The sequence below is a fragment of the Melanostigma gelatinosum genome (genome assembly GCF_949748355.1).
Source record: "Melanostigma gelatinosum genome assembly, chromosome: 5".
Taxonomy (NCBI): domain Eukaryota; kingdom Metazoa; phylum Chordata; class Actinopteri; order Perciformes; family Zoarcidae; genus Melanostigma; species Melanostigma gelatinosum.
In genome coordinates, this window is record NC_136638.1 from 11,964,541 (window position 1) to 11,987,160 (window position 22,620).

The 22,620-nt window shown below is 43.4% G+C and overlaps 1 protein-coding gene across 1 annotated transcript; it reads left to right on the forward strand.

Moving 5' to 3' along the window:
- The first annotated feature begins 56 nt into the window (after positions 1–56).
- tspan17 (tetraspanin 17) lies at positions 57–22,186 on the forward strand. The gene is made up of 8 exons (XM_079268532.1): positions 57–586; positions 12,254–12,304; positions 13,798–13,944; positions 14,611–14,781; positions 15,273–15,398; positions 15,781–15,828; positions 17,440–17,556; positions 17,804–22,186. Exons 1-8 carry the CDS (start codon positions 500–502, stop codon positions 17,867–17,869), a joined length of 813 nt encoding a protein of 270 aa, XP_079124658.1. The 5' UTR covers positions 57–499; the 3' UTR covers positions 17,870–22,186.
- Positions 22,187–22,620: the final 434 nt, after the last annotated feature.

Here is a 22,620-nt window from a genome sequence, read left to right on the forward strand (position 1 = left end):
TTCCTCGTTTGACAGCAGGGGCTTGTTTTACAGCACAAAACTACAAGGATGAAGATTTCAAGGGACGATGCGGCAACAGAGATAATCGAGGAGACGTTTAGCTGAAAGGCCATCAGCTTGATATCTGTCTCCCGGTGTGTGCGCTACGAAATCAGCCCCAGGCAACTTGAATATCGACCGAACAGCCAGACGAATGTCTTTGCCATAAGTGTCCATGCATTTGTTGTTGTTAGCTGCTAATGCTAACCAGAGAAGTTGCCAGCTAGTTCGCTGGCCTAGCAATCTTCTGGTCAAAGCGAGGAGAAGATAATTAGCCGCATATGTTTGATTAACTTAACGCTGTTGTGTGACGTTCGCTGATGGAGCCAGCTAACCGTGGCTCTGGTCGATCAAGAACTGCAGCTTTGGCCAAGCTTTTAAAGTACCGACCGTATTAGTCAACTAACGTTGTACCTAACGTTGGTTAGCTTCGCAGTTAGCCACCGCTATCCCTGGAAGAATGACTAGAAAACACCATCATCTAAAAGAGTCCGAAGTCAGCTGCTGCGTGAAGTACTTCTTGTTTGGATTCAACATTTTATTCTGGGTAAGTAAATGTGAAAATAACGCTGATGTTGCCAACTTTAAAGTTTGAATGTTCTGGTAAAGTTAGCTTAACGTCAGTAACCGTTGGAGTTACACGCTCCTTTAAGTTTCCAGAAAAGTATTAAATGAATTGCCACGTGTTGTTGATGTTGTTCTTCTGGTTTCATTGTTGTTGTTGTTAACGTGTGGTAACTGGCATAACAGGTCAACTTGTTTAGCTCCTTAATTGACCGAGAGGAAGTCACTAAGTTTTGTTTTGGTGAGAATAACAGTCAGGTGTGCTATAATTCTTTAAAACTTTCTTGTTATAACTTTAAAATATGAATTAGTTATCAGACGACTTATTCTCAAGTCGTTCTCTTTATTGTCCTCATGCTGCAACTGTTCCTTTCATGTAACTCTGAAATAGCCTCTTTGGACAATGGTGGCCAGCAGCTAAGTCACAAATATCACAGGTGTCTTTAAATAGCCCACTTCATTGGCTCACTATAGTGTCTAAAATGCAAAGGCCCTCTGATGATGGTTTGATTATCTCTGAGTGTAGCTGGTGGAGAGGCACACTGACGTAAGACAAAAGCTGCACTGATGTTAGTGTCTTGGTAGCGAGGTTTGGTACCATTGTGTTATGAGAAATGACATGCATCCCATTTGTATTGTTGGGGCCACTGGCAAGTTAAGCCCACGCCTCCTTCACAATGCCCCCCCCCCCCCTCCATATTTATCCCTCCTCAGTCTGAAAAGTTCCTCTGTTCGGTCTCCTTCACCCCTCCCTCCTCACCCATCTGGTGTATCATGATGTCTGTGGGTGAAGGAATGGCGTGTCTGTGTCCTCCGGAGGGTCTTCCCACACACTGTTGGAAGGAAAAGGCCACACAAACCTGAATACCCCCCCCCCCCCCCTCCTCTTTTCAAGCACCCCTATTCACTCGCTCCACCACTATAGTACTCGGGCTCTGTGGGGACAGCATTGTTTCTCTCACTGTCACACCCACTAACGCACGGTAATAACAAAGACTGGGGGGGTGAGTCTGTGTCAGTTTCATGAGTGAAACAAGAGCGCATAAGAAAGGAGGTGGAGTTGCTATTTTATTTAATGATTCTCTTCAATGCAAGCAGATGTCCTTTGGTCATTTTAGTTCTTTTGAATATGTGGCTCTAAATTCCACTCAAGCTTTATTCCTAAACATTTACAGACCGCCTAAATACTGTGCGACCTTCTTTGATGAGTTTACTGAACTGCTGTCTGTAATCTGTATTGATTTTGACTGTGTTGTTATTGTTGGTGATTTTAATATCCATGTTGATAATCCCCAGGACAGAGAGTCTATAGAACTATGTGGTGTCCTTGATAACTATGATCTGACTCAGCATGTGACAGGACCCACCCACAACAGGGGGCACACTCTGGACCTAATCATCACCAAAGGTGTAAACATTTCCAAGGTTGCTGTGACTGATGTTGCACTCTCTGATCATTTCTGTGTTTTCTTTGAGAGTGCAATCTCCTTGCACACAAATGTCCAAACCAAGGTTGTGACAAAGCGTTATATCTCTGAAAACACCAGTGAACTATTTATTCAGAAGTTCTCCTCCACACCAGCCCTCTATTGCCTCTCAGTCAATGAGCTTGTAGATGGCTTCAATTTTAAAGTAAAAAATATGATTGATGCCATTGCACCCACTAAAGTGAAGGTTGTCTCGGGTAAGCAAAGATCTCCTTGGAGAAATGCTACGTTGGTCAAAACAGAGAAACGAGAGTGTCGGAAAGCTGAGCGCAGGTGGCGAAAAACTAATCTCCAGGTTCACTGTGACATCTATAAAGAGAGACTTCGCAATTATAATTTGGAACTTAGAAATGCAAGGCAGTCATTCTTCTCTGACATCATAACCAAGAACAATACACGCGCCTTATTTGCTACCGTCAATAGGCTAACAAACCCTCCAGTGTCGGTAGCTGCTGAACTCCAATCCACCTGGGCATGCAATCAATTTGCCTCCTTTTTTACTGACAAAATTCAGAAAATTAGACAAGCAGTCAGTTGACTCCACACCAACCACAGGATATGTGTTGTCCCGATCTCTGAATAACATCCATTCAAATATCATGACACAATTTCATTCAATCGACCGTAGAAGCCTAGAAGACATTATACAACATCTGAAGTCATCCTCCTGCTGCTTGGATATTCTACCAACACACTTTTTCAAAAATATTTCAAACTGCATGACCACTGATCTTTTACAAATTGTAAACACATCCCTTCTCTCAGGTGTCTTCACACAAGCCCTAAAAACTGCAGTTATTAAACCGCTCCTAAAGAAGGCTAGTTTAGACTCCGCAACGATGAAAAATTATAGGCCAATATCAAACCTCCCATTTTTAAGTAAAATCATTGAAAAGCGGTTTTCCAACAGCTGACCGACTTCTTGGCCATAAATAACTGCTTTGATGTTTTCCAGTCAGGCTTTCGACAGCACCACAGGACTGAAACTGCTCTTGTTAAGGTTTTCAACGACACCCGCTTAAACATAGACAATGGCAGAAGTTCAGTCTTCGTGTTACTGGATCTCAGTGCTGCATTCGACACGGTCGACCATGCCATACTCCTAGAAAGACTAAAAATCTGGGTGGGACTCTCTGGCACAGCACTTAACTGGTTTGAATCCTACTTGAAGGGCCGAGAATACTTTGTGTCTGTAGCTGATTACACATCAGAGCTGACTAAAATGACATGTGGTGTTCCCCAAGGTTCAATACTGGGGCCTCTTCTGTTCAACATCTACATGCTTCCACTAGCTCAGATTATGGAAAGCAACAAAGTGTGTTATCATAATTATGCAGACGACACACAAATCTACATAACTATGTCACCAGGGGACTATAATCCCATACAAGGGCTGGGTAACTGCATTGAACAAACCAACAACTGGATGTGCCAGAATTTTCTTCAATTAAACAAAGATAAAACAGAAGTAATTGTTTTTGGTACCAATGACAAACAATTGAAAATCACCGCTCAGCTTCAATCACTGATGTTAAAACCCACAAACCAAGCCAGAAATCTAGGTGTAGTTATGGATTCAGACCTCAACCTGAACAGCCATATCAAGACAATTACAAAATCAGCCTATTATCACCTGAAGAATATATCAAGGATTAGAGGATTTATATCTCAAAAGGATTTGGAAAAACTTGTCCATGCATTTATCTTCAACAGACTGGACTACTGTAACGGTGTGTTTACAGGTCTCTGTAAAAAGTCCGTCAGAAAGCTGCAGCTGATTCAGAACGCTGCAGCTCGAGTCCTCACTAAGACCAGGAGGGTGGATCACATCACTCCAGTTCTGATGTCTTTGCACTGGCTTCCTGTCCAACAAAGAATTGACTTTAAAATCCTGCTGTTGGTTTACAAAGCACTGAATGGTTTAGGGCCAAAATACATCTCCGATCTGCTACTACCTTATGAACCATCCCGACCCCTCAAGTCGTCTGGGACCGGTCTACTTTCTGTTCCCAGAGTCAGAACTAAACATGGAGAAGCAGCGTTCAGTTTTTCTGCTCCACATATCTGGAACAAAGTCCCAGAAAGCTGCAGGTCTGCTGAGACCCTCAGCTCATTTAAATCAAGATTGAAGACTTTTCTGTTTGCTGCTGCCTTTAATTGAACCACGTTCAATTAATATATTAATCAATTTCCTGCATTTCTGCATTTTACTACTGCATTTTATTTCTTACACTGTTCTTAATTGCTGTTAAATCTCCTTTTATTTTGCCTTATGTTTTGATGCTTTTAATGGTTTTAAAAGGACTGCACAATATATCGCCATTTCCTCCGGGACCGAGTTCGTGCAAGGCGTACACTATAAAACACAGATCGGCAGAGATCTTTTCCAGACGTGCTTTGTGTGCGAGTAATTGCAGAATTGCGGCAGTGTATGGTGTGTATTGCGTGCAGCGTAATGTCTCAGGGAGACATCGATTATTGTTTCAATGTATGTTTTAAATCTCCTTTACTTTTGCCTTTATGCTTTTTAATGGTTTCATGTGAAGCACTTTGAATTACCTTGTTGTTGAAATGTGCTATACAAATAAACTTGCCTTGCCTTGATGGACTCATCAGGGCGCATGGGATCCGCATGCAACTGGATCCCCTCCTGTCGCTCGTCCTTTCGTCACCACCTCCTCATTCCTCAACATGTGGGAGTATCGCACTATAATCTCTTGACGTGTGTGTGTGAGAGAGAAACTGAGGTGATATGAACTGCCGAGCATGTCGCAGACCAGAGGAGTTTTTTTTTTTTTAAAGAACAATGCACAAGTTCATTTTACAATTGGCCTCACAAATGAAAGGTGCTCGAGAATTCTATTGGGCTGAGCGATCATGCAGGAAATAGGGCCGTAGTGTTGTGTCTGACTCATATTGCATTCTTTCACACTGTTTAGACACTCGGGCCGAGCTAACAGTCCCTTGTCTGAGCTCTCGCTCTCTGTGTCGAACAAGTTCCAGCTCGCTGGCTGTTTCTGTTAATAATTGCTGGAAGATGTTCTCTTGTCTGTGCGCCGCGAAACCGGATTTGACAGACAAGCTAGTGCATCGCCGAAATAGAGAGAGATGGGGTTTATTCTCCACAAATCAACCCATTTGTCTTTCCGATAGTGATCTTGTCAGGCTTGAAAATGCTGCCAAAATTGAGACAGAATGCTTTTAAGACCCAAAACTTTTTGTGAACAAAACCGAGCAGTACAAACTGTGTGAAGTTCTCCCAGCGCCCGAGCTCGCTGTTGACAGCCGGTCGTTCTCACCCAAGAACAACACACCTTCGCTCGTCCTCACAATAGACACATCCGCCCAAATGAATCCGTTTTATTTTTCCCTGCCTGAGCTGCATGCCGAACTCTTTTGGAAGCTCTGCATGCTGTAATTATGAGCTTGTTAAGCTCTAACCAAGCTGCTGAGTTGGTTGGATGCAGGCTGTTTGTGTGTGTTTATTAGCCCAGCTTCAGCTTTAAGTGTGACTGCTCACATTAGGTTATCACATCACAGGTGGTGGACAGCTGTAGATAAGTGTGAAGGCAGTCATTTGTGGACACCTTACTCAAGCTACATTTAGAGGTATAGACGGGGGGGGGGGGGGTCATGTTTCGACGTGTCGTATACGCGGTATGCATCTCTGATTGCATTGGAAGACAGCAAAGCAGACTTTTTGACTGTGTGTATGGTGAGGCTGAAATGACAAACGTATTTAAATCAAGATATGAACAGGGAGGCAAACTAGTGCGGTGTTTCCCGTGAGTCATTTGTGTCTACACAACATCTGGATGTATCTGGATACACGGTAATAGCTCTCTCTCTCTCTTTCTCTTTTCTCTTTCTCTAAAACAAGAACAGAAACGCAGTACTGGGCTTTTCTTAGTTGTATTGCTTAATTCCTGAGAGATACAAGACTATGAATGTGAATCTGGTGTAAAATTAGCACTGATAATCTGAAGAACAGTTTAGTCTTAAGAGTAGCATTGACAGAGTTTAGCACAGGGTGTGTGTTTCAATGCCACCGACTGAGCTGAATGTGACTGCGCTGCTCGCTGCGTGGGAAAAGTTAGATGAAAGGAAAATACCGCAAGAAGTATACAAACGCAGGTTCAGCTCAGCTTCAATGTCCTCACTCAGTCAAATTCACTTCAATCCAGCCTTATTGTGCCGGGAGGGAAGTTTGGTTTGCAGATAAATGCTCTGCAAAGAATATGCTTATGTTGTGTTGAACCGTGTGTGAGGCTTATACAGTAATACTCTTCACAAAAGTGATACTTTGACGTAACCGTGGCTCAAGTCTCTGCAGTAGAGAGACAAAAAGAAAGACATTTACAGTGAAAAGTAATGAATATAATTTGAGTAATTTTCAGGTCTGGATAGTATGGAATAATATTTGTGTTTCCATACTATTGTCCCTATTCTGTTTTCTAAAATATAACATTCAACATTTTATCCTTGAAGTGTTTTTCATGGCGGTTCGAGCAGGCAGCAAATGTTTCCCTCTATGTGAGGGTATTCTGGGGGCTGGCTTGACAGTCCTATGAAGTTTGTTTGGGAAAAGAAAGCTAGCTTGCAAACTCTGTGTGAAATCGTTCGACATCCCTACATGGGGGAGGCGGCAATTGTAAGCCATATGCAAAGACAGAAGCACCGTAGGCCTGTCACAGCATCCTCTGCACCCAGACTCACCACGTCAAAAAAGCCCAATATGGTCTCAAAAAAACACCTGCTGAGATGTCTGAGAAAGTTCGGAATTTTGAAATGGAAAATGTGTAGGAACCCTGAATTTAGTTGAGCTTCATATTTTTTGTGTGTTGCTTGAATTGACTTACTTTTAGTCGTGTGTTTATTTTAAGTTTTGTTCGGCTGTGTTGCTGAATTATTGTGTGTTTTAGAAATAAAGTTAATGGCGCCATGGCTGAGAAAGCGACTGAGAAACCGTGTAAGACATAGCATGCTGAAATGAGAGGGCTGATGCTCTCCATGCTTACCTCCATATTGTCCCACTTTATGCTGCCGTCAAGGCGGCCTCAAGCTGTAGCAGGGGAAATGCAACTTGACGTGTCGAGCATTGAGGTACTTTTGACCGGAAATAATAACAAAATTGGCCAAATATAAAAGAAGTACTATTGTGAAGCACCAGCTTTCTTCCTGCTTTATTGGATAGTTGATAGGAGAGCACAAACAGGAGAGATTGTGATGCGTCCTTACTCAACCGCCAGGACATTGATGATTTCCAATTATCCATAAATAGTTGTATACTTACTCAAACTAGCCAACCTATATTATACATACTTTATGACACATGCCATCAATCACTCTGTGCTCTGTCTCCTCGCTGTAGCTCTGGTATCACCAGAGATGTCTGCTTTCCCCACATAACCTGCATACTTTGTGAAACGGATGAAGGTAGCACTGAATTCTGCGAATGTTTCCACTCAAATTCAAGCCATTCTCAATGATCTCTGGCTAATTATGACGATTGTAAATGTTTCAAAAAGTTTCCTCAACTCCTGATTTCCTGTTGAGGACAGAGCAATGGAAACTAGACAGGAAGTACATCAGCCATGTGACGGTGGGCAGGCGAAAATACAAAACAATATACACTCACCGGCCACTTTATTAGGCACACCTGTTCAATTGCTTGTTAACACAAATAGCTAATCAGCCATGGCCGCTAGTCAGTACATGGCAGCAGCTCAATGCATCTAGACGTGGTGAAGACAACTTGCTGAAGTTCAAAGCGAGCGTCAGAATGGGGAAGAAAGGGGATTTAAGTGACTTTGAATGTGGCATGGATGTTTGTGTCAGACAGGGTGGTCTGAGTATTTCACAAACTGCTGATCGACTGGGATTTTCACGCACAACCATCTCTAGGGTTTACAGAGAAAAAGAGAAGATATCCAGTGAGCGGCAGTTGTGTGGACGAAAGTCCCTCGTTGAAGCAGACGGGCTCCAGCAGCAAAAGACCACACCGGGGGCCACTCCGGTCAGATAAGAACAGGAAACTGAGGCTACAATTCACACAGGCTCACTATTGGACAATAGAAGATTGAAAAAACGTTGCCTGGTCTGATGAGTCTCGATTACAGCTGTGACATTCCGATGGTAGGGTCAGAATTTGGCGTAAACAACATGAAAGCATGGACCCATCCTGCCTTGTATCAACGGGTCAGGCTGCTGGTGGTGGTCTAATGGTGCGGGGGATATTTTCTTGGCACACTTTGGGTCCCTTAGTACCAATTGAGCATCGTTTAAACGCCACGGCCTACCTGAGTATTGTTGCTGAGCATGTCCATCCCTTTATGACCACAGTGTACCCATCTCCTGATGGCTACTTCCAGCAGGATGATGCGCCGTGTCACAAAGCTCAAATCATCTCAAACATGAAGATGAGTTCACTGTACTCCATGGCCTCCACAGTCACCACATCTCAATCCAATAGAGCACCTTTGGGATGTGCTGGAACGGGAGATTGGCATCAGTGCTGCTTTTAATGCAACCTTCAGTTCAGACTAGCCTTCAGGGGCCTCATTACAGAAACGTATCCTCACTGCTCATCCTATTGTACCGTAAGTTTCAAAGATCGGAAAAATCCAAAACTTCCTAATCCAATTAGTGATGCAATTCCTAAAGTCATGGCTGTGTCCTGTCTTATTTCAGACCTCCTATCTTACCTTTTACTTAAGAAATCCTAACTAACTTCAGTCTGCGTTCGTGCTGTCATATCTATGTTTAGAATGGACATACGATCTGCCACCTCAGTCTGGAAGTCACCCTAAAAAATACAGTGCGTTTGTGCTCTGTGCTACGACCGGCAGAGTAGGCCTCTCCAGAGACGGACGTAGCACATCAAGCAAACAGCAGTGCTGCTGCCAATTGTGGCAGAATTTAGGACATAAGCAATCCCACTGTCATTTATGATTCCTAACTAAGAAATATTCCGAAGTGATGACAGTTCTGTAATAGCTAAATTCCTATTCTAAGATAAGATGTGGAATAATTCCCAAAATACTAAATGCCCTCTTAAACTAAGACGAGACAGGATTTCAGACTTGGGAAGTTTCTGTAATGAAGACCGATGTTCTCTCAAGGACACAACTTTGTGTGCTGTGTGTTTAGAAAGTCCAGCCTCTTAATTTGAAGAAAGGAAGATTCAGAAATCGCATCCAAAAACATGTTTGAACACATACAGGTGTTGTCTCGTCCTAGAGTGATTGGCAATGCCTGAGGCAATGACGTCCACACTTAAATTAGAACTATTGCGTGAGCTGCCTAATACTGCCAACTTCAGCTTGTTGCATACTGTATATACTGCAAACGGGTCTTAGAAGAAGATTTTAATTCTATACAGGAGTAGTCTAGGTTTAATCGTCATGTGATGCCACCCGAGTCCCTGTCTCGGCCAAATGAATGTTTTTAATTACATTTTGATATAACAGACAATGAATTAACTGTTGTCCTGAATGTGTGTATGTAGATATAGATTCCTTAAAAAACAAAGTCTCTCTGAAGCTCATCTTCACAGCGCGGCGTGAATAATATCCCAGTTCTACTTTCCTCAATTAAAGATGTTGTATAATGAATCATTATCAAGCATTCACAACTGGTCATTATCCACAATATCTAACAGAGAACCCAGTCAGTAAAATGAGACCGTAGACGGGGTTGTGTAACAGTAGTTTCCTTGCTGTAAAGGGAGAGTTGTTTTCTCTGTCTCTTTGTAATCCACGTGGATTATTTGGAGTCGGAGGCTAAATGGTTTAATACTCCCTCCGTCAGTCTAATCTCCTCTACCTGATCTCCACGTGCTTACTGGGACTTTTCCAGTGGAACTCACCACACCCTTCACAACAACTGCTTATGCATCGACCGGAACATGCCCGAAGCAACGGCTCACAGTCACTTCTGTTGCTCTTGTTATGGATGTTGACGGATTGCCATCAGTGTACCTGCTGCCCAAGATTTAATCAGCTTCCCAACAGTATGATTTAATCCAATTTCAATGGAGCTGTTATGATTCTGGTCGTTAGTGTGCCTCAGTTAAGTTCAGTACCTTCCCAAATCTGTTAGGAATGACATTTTGTGGCATGCTAAGCAGCTGATTCGATAATATTATTATACCAATAAAACCACACGACCAAAAACGGGGAATATTCGCTTAAAGCCGTACTGTTTTGTAAAAAATCTGTAATAAAGCACGCCGATTAAGTAGAACTCTATAATCCATGAACAGAAGGGGTCTTACATTTTGAAGCAGCTGAAAAGCCTGGATAAATATTAAAAGCAAACAATTAAATCCTCACAACCTGTATACATCTCTCTTTCCAAATTACAGGATGAAAGTATCTCACTGTGCTATAAACACCACAGTAAAATCATGGAACAAAATTCCATCATAGTATTCATAGGAGCATGCAAATGTGGAATAATCATCAATAAAAATCCAAAATGTGGAGCTGAAGTAGGGTAATTAAACATGTATTTGATATGAGTATGCACATTAGGGTTCTGTCATTTACAGAAATAAACTTCAAGAATAAATTCACAGACAAACCAGGATTTAAAAAATATTCTTTTTGATAAGTATAGCAAAAAAAACTTGATTGTTAAAAAATCTATTTACAACATGATTTGGCACCCTTTAAAGACGTGTTAAAAGATGTACGAATATACAGTTAATTGTCAGAATACTACACATGCTGCCAAAAAAAACTATCTAAACAGTGCTCACTGCAAGCGTTGTTTGATGAATGGAATCTATTTCAAAGAAGCAAACAAAATGTTAGAGATGCAATATCTCAATAACAGCATTACCACAAAAGAGAAATGATTCTTAACGCTGTACCGCTTGATGACGAGACTAAAGTGATGGAGATGAAACACAGATTCCTCCGATGTGTGCGTGTGAAGTGTGGCTCTCAAGACGTGCATTCCTTCTTGATTTGTGCAAAATCAAACAAAGCATGGAATGAAATTCAAGAATGCATTTCTATTATTTGTAAAACAAAAGTCTCGGCTGATCTGTGTATTTTTTTAGGATGCCAGAAAGCTATGATATCCTACGGCTGTCTTTTCCTTCCTCGTTATATGAAGCTTTTTATAAAACGCTGACAAAAATGGCCCTAACATATTTGGAAATAATTTATTCGATATTATTTGACCATCACAGTGAAATGAAGCAATTCCATGAGGTGGAGAGATGCGTTAATGAGGCCCTATAGGATTTAGAAATAACCTGGCACGGCTGGGAAGACGTATTGGGGGCTTGTGATATGAATGTACTTGTGTGTTGTGTCTGTAGGTGAATGTGTTAATGGTTCATTTTAGCCTGACACCATTCTTCTATAGTATACCGGTACTATCGTATACTTGAGTTTCTTCACACATGGTGGTCCATCTCAAGCAGTCACCCCTGTGCTTTTCAAAGTTTCGAACTGTGAGCCCTACGTCCATCCTTCACTGGGACAGGAGACTAATGCCGAAGGGATTATCCTTCACTCTCAGGATATCAGATCCTCCAACCTCTTAAGTGTGCAGCGCAACGACTCTAACCTGCAATAACCTGATGTCATGATTCATTCTGTCCACAGCAAGGTAAAACGTTTCTCACAAGTTAGGTTTCTTTAAAGGTTCTAAAAGCCAATTTTCTCATTTCGATTCTTTCTACAAGTGATGGGGTTCAATGTAAACACACTGTTCACTGCCCGTTTTAAAGAATGCTGCTTATTTTCACTGAGAGATTTCTGTGTTTCTGTACGAGCTCTTCTTGTGTTTTTGATTGATCCACAGTATTCCATGACATCACCTTTTTCCTACAGCCGCACCCACATCAGAGTTTAACAACACATAGGTGGTGTGTGTGTGTGTGTGTGTGTGTGTGTGTGTGTGTGTGTGTGTGTGTGTGTGTGTGTGTGTGTGTGTGTGTGTGTGTGTGTGTGTGTGTGTGTGTGTGTGTGTGTGTGTGTGTGTGTGTGGTTTGATCACTTCTGATTTCTGTCAGTTACAATTTGTCAAATTGTTTTTTTTTTTTATATATCTTAACTTTATTTGATGGTTATTAAGTCTCAAATATAGATTTTATTCATTATGTCACTGCTCTCCGTCTGACAGTGAAGTGACTCTTTGTGTTACAGTTACTAGGAGCCGCCTTCTTGGCCATCGGCCTGTGGGCATGGGCGGAGAAGGTAAGTCAAGACGTCACACAAACACGCACCGTTGAAATGCAACACGCGTGCCTCAACAACATTGCTCAAATTCTTCTCTTCACTCCGGCAGAAATAAGCTGGAAGTACAATTTGCGTGAGAGAGTTGGGGGGGGGGGGGGGGGGAATACAGGGCTTTTAAGAAAAGTGGAAAATAAAGGCCCTGTTCCTGTAACGCTTTGGAGCACTCAAAGGCATCTTACCGTATAATGGTCCTGGTAAACATGCCAACGTTTTGTTGAGCCAATCTGTTTTTCCAATAGTTGCGGAATTTTAACAGAAGCTGGTAATAGCAACAAATAAGGAGTCAAAAGGCCAAAATTACAAAGCTACCACGAATTCAGTGCCGCATATTAGCATGGAAGCTGGATTCTGTTTATTTTCCACAGTATACCAGCAGAAAACATCGGGTGAACCTTTTGTGTGCAGTGGATCATGGCCAGATATTAAAAACTCTGTCCTATCGAGTTAACAGTCAATTTGTTCATTAATTAGGCCGAATTGTGCCGGCCTGTTCCGTAAATGCTGCGCCAGCGTGGCGGCATGTACTGATTAGTAACGTCTGGTCATGAACTCTATGCAAATAGGCCTGCACCGGAGAACCTTGGTGGAACCGCGTGAATATTTAAAGGGATTAGACCGATTGATGAATAGTGGGTCCTGGAAAAGTGACTTTGATTGGTTTTGTAGCCGGCAGTGTTCAGCCAGGCTACATTGTTTCCATGTGCTTCATGCTTAAATTCAAATAAACGCACTTGATTCTGCAGGATTGCCGTAAAAGCAGCAGATTGCAGTTATGCCTCTGTCCCAATGCAGTGGGAGCTTAACGTAAGCAGTGTGAGACTTCAGCTTCTTGGGCTTGAGCTGCAAAGTGTTTGACATGCGCACTGTATGTGACAAGCAAACATGTCAGAACCGAGAGCAGGCACACACACTCATTCTCCCCCGGTGGGATCTCTTTCAAGATGGGCGATGAATATAGAAAGAGTTGATGAGAGATCACGGACAAACCGGAACACGTTGTGTGCGAACAAGCCTTTTCACTCTTTTCATGTTGACTCATCTTCCAGTGAGCTCCGCTCTTTTTGGCGTCAGGGTTTCAGTTCTGTTTGAATAATGTGTCAGAGACTTGACGGGAAAACACATTGGGGCGCTGAGGGCAGGATGTGCAGAGAGGAAGGACAGATGTCTGTTGGTGACTGTTTGCGGAAGGATCTGAACTGTGCCGCCTTCTGATAACAGTGACTTGTTTTCTTTTTAATAGATGCTTCTGCATCTCTGAGCAGGACAACCCAACCTCTCAGTTAATGTCTCCCTATTTGTCTTTGTTATCACGATGTCTTTTCAAGGTTAGCTGTGTGTTGTTATAGAGAGACAGGACCTTGTAATAGAGATAGTAAGGGTTTTTTTTTTGGGAATATTACAGTCAGAATTGTAACCACTCTCTTTTGTCTTTTTTTCTCCCTTTCCCTCAGGGCGTGCTGTCCAATCTGTCAACCATCACCGATCTCGGGGGCTTGGACCCCGTGTGGCTCTTCGTCGTCGTTGGAGGGGTCATGTTCATCCTGGGCTTCGCCGGCTGCATCGGAGCGCTCCGAGAGAACACCTCCCTGCTTAAATTCGTAAGCCCCAGCTCCCGACTTTCTGAGCACAGACACCATTTCAACCACTTCACGCCCCCTTAACTCTGCAGTTCACACCGCAGGTGACTCGCCCGAGCCAAATGCTCCGGGTGGTTGCGTGGCACAGATATGCCTTCGTCCCACCGAAACATTTTTCTCGTTTTTTTTTTCTAAACAGGCCAAAAGCCACGGCAACACCATCTTGGGAGGTTTGTTTGCGTCTAGCTGTATTGATAGCTACACGTGACTGACGGAGACAAACATGCCTTGTTGCTGGCTGCGATGCTGAGTAGCTATTAACTCCAGCCAATGTCCATTAGCAGCAGTAAGTCAGGCGTCAGCGAGGAGCTAATGTGGCTTTTTGTGCATTTATCATTAGCCCCGTCTCCTCCTACATTTACTGTAAAGGGGATGATTACACGGCACCTCTGGGACTGAGGTTTTTGTTGCAGCACTCTCACTCAGCAAATCAGTACCGGCCCTACAACCAGACCCGCACAGGGACATTACATCAGGGCTGTTGTCCTTCTAATTCTTTTACAAAAATACTGTTAGCGCTGCTCTGATCCCTTTTAGAGAACAGGATTCTCCTTCGTGTTCCCAGATTACCTGATTGAAGTGAATGATTCATTGTCTTCTGCTCGTGTGTTGCGTGTACCCCTCCAGTTCTCTGTGTTCCTGGGTTTGATCTTCTTCTTGGAGCTGACGGCGGGGATCCTTGCCTTCGTCTTCAAGGACTGGATCAAAGAGCAGCTCAACCTTTTCATCAACAATAATGTCAAGGCCTACCGCGATGACATCGACTTGCAGAATCTGATTGACTTTGCCCAGGAATATGTGAGTCAACACCTACTGACTCGAAACGTGTGTGTCACTATAACCGACTTCCTCGTAACGGCTCATGTTCCCTTCCTGGAACAAGTCACTCCCATCTCGAGAAATTCGAGTTTCAAAGCTGTTGAATCAGGTCAGTTGTGGGCAGAGAGGAGAGCGAGTGAGCCACTGCGATTGTGGAGTAAATCTCATGATTAATGTGATTGTATTTCCCCTCAAATGATTATCCAATTATATGAATGAGACAGTTTAGCTAATTGGCTCCCGAGTGTAAACACTGGCCTCTGTCATGACGAACCGTAAAGGTGATTAGATCATCTGTTCCCCTCGCCATCTGTGACTCACTGTCTGTAGTCGCTACCGGTCACGGTAAGCTGGCATACCCACCCAGGCCGACCTGAGCCAGGCCCTAAAGAGCAGATCACAGCACATAAACCTGTCCGTTAACCCGGAGTCGGCTGCCTAATCTCTGCCTGTTGTTGCCGCCGTCTCAGTGGTCGTGCTGTGGAGCTCACGGGCCCGACGACTGGAACATGAACATCTACTTCAACTGCACTGACCTGAACCCCAGCAGAGAGCGCTGCGGAGTCCCTTTCTCCTGCTGCGTCAAGGACCCTGCAGTGAGTCATTCCACCATAGCGGTGCATGATTGATGGCGCATAATTGCACGTCACGCTTTGAATTCATAATCTAGCGTAGAGTTGTAACGACGAGTCGATCAACAGTAAATTCATCAGCTGACTTGATAATAGAGTAATTGTTTTATTCAGTGAAAATGCCACTTGCTGGTTTCAGCTCCTCGAATGTGAGAATGTGATGCTTTTTCTTTGTCGTGCATGATCGTGTACTGGATATCTTTTAACATAGATTAGATAAGAGATATATGTTTAACAAGTAAGTTAGTTAACTTACTTCATTTCTGCTCTCGTCCCTCAGACTTTAAAAGAGACGTTCAACATCTCAAACAGGATTCTCTCATTTTTGTGTTTGTTTTTTTTACAGGAGGATGTCATCAACACGCAGTGTGGTTATGATGTTCGGCTTCAATGGGTTTGTCTCTCTATACATGTCTCTACCACGCTCTATATACTTAACCCTGTGTGTGGTTTACTTCACTCTCCAGTCCGTCTCTGGTCTACACTTAGTCCTCTGAAAATATGTACTGTGATTTGTGTTATTTTTCAAATAAATCTAGATAATTTCAAGTCGAATCAAATTCTAGCAGTTAAAGCAATGCTCATTCACAGTAGCCTACCGTCGGTGCCAGTAGTGAGCCTTTCTGCTGAGTGACATCACTCCTGAGTTGATTGACAAGCTGCGAACCTGTTTGATTGAAACGACCGAAAGCATTTGCGATGGGTCGACTGGCAATCGGGTTCATTTGTATCGGGCTTGATTGCTTGTCTTGAACCCCCAGTAAAAAAAATGGATTAATGGATTAAATAGAATAAACCAATCAAACTTTGATTTTTATAGCCTCTTTTTCTTCACATTCACCAGCAGAAAGATGAAGAAAAACACAAAAAAAAAACGTGTAGCGAGCAACCGTTGGCCGACTCAGAGCACGTGCAGGGTTAAGCCGCACGCCGGCCCCTCTTCCTGCTTCTTGCCTTAATAACAGATTGTTCTTCTAACGGGGATAATTAGGCTCCAGTTATAGCCCGGAGAAGCAGCCTTACTACACTCTGTAATTGGCAACTGGGTTCTGCCCGTGCGTTCCCTTCTCCTCTGTGTGTGGGTGTGGTGGTTACAACTCACTGCACTGCAGTCAGAGACATCGCTGTTGCTAGGCGCACTGCCATACAGTCAACCACCTGCCTCTTGAGTTGGTATGAATTAATTTCCCCCGTGTGCTCTCCTGCTAATGCCCCGGCCATTGACATTTTGCTGAAACTGTCGGTGATGTGCAAGAAGTTCCTTGTGCAGCTTGTTGATGGAGCTGAGGCGGGAGGACGAGCAGCAGACGCGGGGAGGACAGGCAGGGGGCTGAAATAGCTTTAGAGGAAGTTCGCGGCCAGAACAACATCATGTTTCCTGCTTTTTTTTATTGGCTGCCAAAGGGGGCTCCCTTTAGCGTCCATTGGTTAAAAGCAAGCTTTCAGGTTTTGCAAGAGAACAAAGGGTTCGCCTGGTTGAATTGTCTTGAAGAGTAACAAAGAGAGCATTGTATATACTGTTCACACCCATTCTTACTCCCCACAATTGAGTGTCTTTGCAGCTCTAAATTACACCTTTTTTTTAATCTCCGTCCCTGAATAGGCCGTGTATATCATGGTGTGGATCTGACAACGCGAACAGCCATCTGGACACAGCTTCCGTCTGTTTGTTCAGTCCACACAGGGTCCCCCGAGAAAGTGAACACGCTGCCTTGATATATTCCCCGTGATGTCCAGACACTGACCCGTTGTAATCCAAGAGTGACTCAGCTATCCTCAGCGGCGAAAGAGTCACTGCTCAAAATGCTAGCTGTGCCGTTTGTTTCGTTCGGCATTGGTCATCTGCCAAATCACAAATCACACGCTTGTTTAAATCATGTAGAAGGCCAATGAGATGTCTCAGAGACGATCCTTTTAATGTGTTTTTTTTTTTTTTTTTAAAGAAGCTGTATATTCCCCTCTTCATCTGAATTAACTTCGACTCTGTTCTTGTTGTTAAAAAAAGGAGCTGGAACGGCAGAAATATATCTTCACCAAGGGCTGTGTGGGACAGTTTGAGAAGTGGCTTCAGGACAACCTGATTATCGTAGCTGGAATCTTTGTTGGCGTTGCACTTTTACAGGTAAGACGTCCCTGTTCGTAGGTGGCTTTTCTTGCAGAAGTTTACACAAGGAAACCTAGTGCATTGGAAATGAGCTGTTGACCTAAAACCAACTATGTGCAATGGGCCTGATTTTGTATCATCGTTGCCATCTAGTGGTGACAACGGGTAACATCACGCAAACCCCTGTGACTCCAACATGCTGTATTCTGCTTCACTTTTCTGTAAACACCGCTTTCCTTCATGCCCCGTGTGCTTCCCTCCACAGATTTTTGGTATCTGCCTCGCTCAAAACCTGGTGAGTGACGTCAAAGCTGTCAAAGCCAACTGGTGACAGGATAGGTGAAAGTGAGGGAGGCCCCGCCCCTGAGGCCCAGCAAGGTCCAACACAGCAGCAGCAGCACACAAGTCCCGTCCAGCTGAGGACGGACAACCGAGACCCGTCAACACTGCATTGCCGTTGAGCTAAGCAGCACATACGCACTCTCCCACTTTTATACCTGCATACACAGTTTACTTCCCTGTTTACCAGTGACACTTGAATGGGGAGAAGAATATCCCACACAAACCAAACGGTCAACACTTTGTTTACCACTCGGCTGGATTTTAACCCTAAAATGCAGAGGACGGTCCTGCCTAGTTCATAGTTAGTTGCTCCTCTTTCTGCTTCCTCTGATGTTGTTCTTTGGACGAGTGTATTTATGGGGCGCAGTTGCACAAGGACTCCTGTCAACTGGGAGATTGGAAGCCATGGATGAAATAAACAAAGGGACAATGTAATGCTTAGGTCAAGCATTACATTGTCCCGTGTGGCTCCTTCCTCTCAGTGAGGGGTTGGACATCTCCGTCCACTTCCTGCTGTAGGGAATCGTGGGTGGCTGGCCGGCCCAAAACCAAAACCCCCAAATGGATCCCTCTGCGTGTCGTTCTTTTCGCCATTCTGACTTTTTAATGACCACTGAAAAGACTATGAACCCTGGCCGGTCATGTCCCCGCAGCTTCAAATGGTTTCAGGTGATTTCAATTCCAACTCAGTGTAAAAAGTGCCGTTCATTTCCACTGATACTTTTGTCCCCTTTCCTGTTCTTTACATGTAATTTCTGCTCCCCCGCCCCACAATACCTCAGGACCTGGCCGAGAATATAATGCCTTCTGCCTTTGGTTAAATGCATATCTATTTTTATTTTTTCCATCCATGTCTGTGCAATTCAGAAAATACTAACAGTTGCTGGAGAACAGCCCTGTTTGCCCTGCAGTGACTGTATTACCCGTTGACTGACTGAAGGATGTTGTACTGTGTGATGTAGAAAGGCGTGGTTGGGATCATAGGACTATGCTCTACAGGGAAAGGGCTTTAATGATAGTCGAGGTTGGTCATCTCTAAGCATCCCTCTGGCACATGGGATTGCTGTTTTGGGGCCTTTTTTAATTTTTACTTGACTTATGTTACCACACTTGTCTTATATTGTCATCTCTGCATAGTGAAATAAGAATATGTGTCTGTTTTTAAAGATGTCCTGTATTCATCCTTTTTTATTTCCTATCTTTTTATAGACAGCCATTTGTTTACCCTGGGTTCATTGTTTGGCTTCACCAGGCACCTGTTTTACCTCCGACCCATCAGTCAACTGCTAAACAGCTTCTTGTTGTTGATGTTGTTAGCGGTCCCGATGGAGACCAAATTATATCAGCCGGCCACAAGCTAACTGCCAAGGTTTTTGTCCGGCCGCAAATGACAAATAGCATTTCTAGACAGCCAAAATGTGAATTTATTGTTTCTTTTATGCGAGAACTGCCAGCTGGAATAACAAGTCAAACAAAAAATTTGTTACAATATCGCTTTTTTTTCCTTCTTTTAATCAATGTTGTGTCTTTAGTTTGGACTGTTTTTTAAAACAAACAAGCTGTTGCCTTTTCATATTAGCAACAGCCTCAATATAACATGAATGCTGCTTAAACGTTGACTCGATTATTGATATGTCGTACAATAACCAAGCTAACAACAAGCCTTTCAATGTGCCGTGTCATCATTGTTTCCAGGCCGGGGACGTATTCTGATTCTGTGTTCTTTCTCGCGTTTACACTTCGTACTCAGCTTGTGGTCTCTGGCATCACATTATTAAGTCACAGCCTTTCACCCCTCGTCCATGATCCTCACAGAATGTAGTTTCTGATGTACTGGGTTCACTTGATGCTTTTTGTACATTTTTGTTTTGTTTTTGTCTTCATTTAAACCACTACAGTTGTAGCAGTGTCATTCCGATATGCAGCACAGGCATGATTTGGCACACCCAGCCAAAAGAACTAGTTTTGAATTGCAATGCACATAAGTTGAAAGATGAGTAGCATTAATATTCTGTGAGCAGAACACCAAACCCTGCTTCACTGAGTCTGTCTGTAGTCTACACACACACACACACACACACACACACAGAGACAGAGGAGCTCGTTCAGTAACGGCACCTTATGATCGGCTGCTATGCTTACCGGTACATGGCGCATATGTTGCTTTCACCCACTCGCTCCCTCTTCAAAACACTACCTGATCTGACTGCACCTGTTTCAGAGCCTGTCACTTTGATGTATTTTTGAACACAGGGCTCGTTTGGGGGGGAAAAAAAAGAAAAGCGAGAGACAGAAACGCAAGAGGAAACATAAATCGTTTGGATTCGGGTGTCACGAGTGAGCGAGTGGAATAGATCCAGAGCAGCACAATGCATCTGTACTGGAGTGACTGCAGTGAGTCTTTAACGACTCTCGGTTGAAGGTTTCCACGGGAGAGGCTCATTCATTTCAGGTGTAATCAATGAGTAAGGGCCTCGAGCAGTCTTGAGAAAATAGTCATTTCCCCCTGCCCTTCAGATGAAATGCAGAAACATTAACATGATGTGATATAACATCTCTCTATTCCGAGTGTGTGTGTGTGGGGGGGGGGCCTCTTTGATTCCACTAACTGTTGTAAATCAATCTGTCCCACTGGAGTCGAGAAGATCAGGAATAAATAAACCAGTGTTTGTTTTCCCTTCACACCTTTCTCGTTTAATCTCCTCACAAGTAGGTTGATAACAGATAACGGGTGATTAATTAGTTCGACACATCTTTAAAGTGTTTTTTTTTTTCTTACATCATCATTTGGAAGTGTTTGCTCAGGGTCTTCGACACCCCTCATGACAAAAAAAAACATCTCCTCTGCTTACGCATTCTAGAAGACTGTGTGGTACATGATAAAATGGTGGGCTGCTGCCTTTTGAGTGATGCTGGGGATCTGGCTGAAGGCTGATGGAGGCCACGGGTGTCAGTTCTGCTGCAGTACGGAGCTGCAGCTCTTGGACAAAAAGCTCTCTCGCTCTCTCTCTCTCTCTCTCTGCAGCCACTGCTGCGTCTGGATGGAAATGCCAATAATCAGACAGTCACCTTGGTAATAAGGATAATAATCAGTCGTAGCAGCGTGGCTTTATTATGCAGACATTACAAAGGTGACTTTGTGGAGTCTGTTTGTTTTAACAGCTTTGGGTCATTATTGGGCTTTGTATTCCTTTAATGTAGGGGGAGGGAGCAAACAATGCTAATTGTGCTTTGTCCTTTATCATAATGGCCTTGCATTATTCACGGCCCCGTGGGCAGTGAAATCCTGAGGCTCCGAGGAGGAGCCTCATGCATACCATGACTGCATAAGTGCATCGGCGTGGGCCCACTGCTCCACGCTCTTCTTACCCTCGTGCAGTGCAACGCACAAGACGAGTGAAGCATGAGGAATGTGAAACAAAGGGTTTGAGATGTTATTCTGGTTTTTTTTGTTTGTTTTGTTTTGATGTGTTTCAGTGACCATGAAAGCAGATGAGCTTTCCATTTCTTCTGTTTGCAGGCGTGTGTGCAGACCTCGTATGCAATCGCAAACGCTTTGCTCGTCAATCTGACTTAGCTGTAAACAATGAGGGTGAAATCATCTCCATGTCCAGGTTTTGATCATACTTTATTGATCTAAAACGTATTTAGCTGCATATGCACTTATGAATGATGTGACTAAACTTTTTTGTTTTTTGTTTTTTTATATTTCCCTTTCGCAAACAAAAGAGACGCATACTTCACTCTGATAATCTACCCTGTGATCTTTCTTTTCATGGTTTGACGTCTGCTTAATGTTTTGAGGCGTTTTGTGTTGATGAAGGTGAGCAACACATCAGGCGTTCACTCGTCTTCACATGCTCTGGCTGGCCACAGAGCCCAGAGAAGCAGCATCATTGACTGGTTTGTGACCATGCTAACAGCAATATCACGGTTGTTAGTGCTGACATTTCCACACCAGGTCACGACGTTTGATCGAGACGCAAAGCGTGATCCGACTGGACCGGAAAAAGAGTGTCATGGGTTTTACACTTGGGGAATACGGATTCAGTAGTTGCTGATCTTTTAGCCGCACAAAAAAACCACTATAAATATTCCTTTGTTCCGCCGAGCAACAGGAACGGCTTTCTCCGTTTGACTTAGTTTGCAGCAGAATACAACAAACAAAACCATGTTATCCACCCGCTCTCTCACTTTAGACCCGTCTACTCGGATGGGTAAGCCTTGTAAAGAGTCGTTGCATAGGAAAGCTGTGGGACATGGTCTGTTACACTGTACATTGTGTTTAAAATATGCCCCTTTCATATATTAAAGGATTTATGATAACAGGAGTGTTGTCTTTTTTTTTTATCTGAGCATTCATGGACATATTGTTATGTTAACTCATCTAAATACTACAGTACTAATTATGACGTGTGATATAACAGTCAATGCTTTTACTTTCAATGCTTTGAGTACATTTGCAGATTGATTGTACTTGTACATTGTGCTTTTCTGACTTCTACCAAGTATCTGAATTCTTCTTCCACCACTGAACTCTAAAGGAAAGAGGTCACGCCAGTCTGCTCTGTCAGACACTGGGAAGAAATGAAGGACGAATGCCGCACTAATTGTTCCGCTTACACTGGAATGTTGTTTTTCTGTGACTAGAAAGTGCTTTAATTCATCGTCTGACGGATGAGTCAGCCAATAGAGGGAGACAAACGGTGACCGTGAGCTCTGACACTGACACACATCTGC

Bases quoted from the DNA above. Each gene is read 5' to 3' on its own strand.
- tspan17 (XM_079268532.1), top strand. From the start codon at position 500: ATGACTAGAAAACACCATCATCTAAAAGAGTCCGAAGTCAGCTGCTGC. The intron at 587-12,253 runs GTAAGTAAATGT...TTTGTGTTACAG, and splicing joins GATTCAACATTTTATTCTGG to TTACTAGGAGCCGCCTTCTT. The intron at 17,557-17,803 runs GTAAGACGTCCC...TTCCCTCCACAG, and splicing joins TTGGCGTTGCACTTTTACAG to ATTTTTGGTATCTGCCTCGC.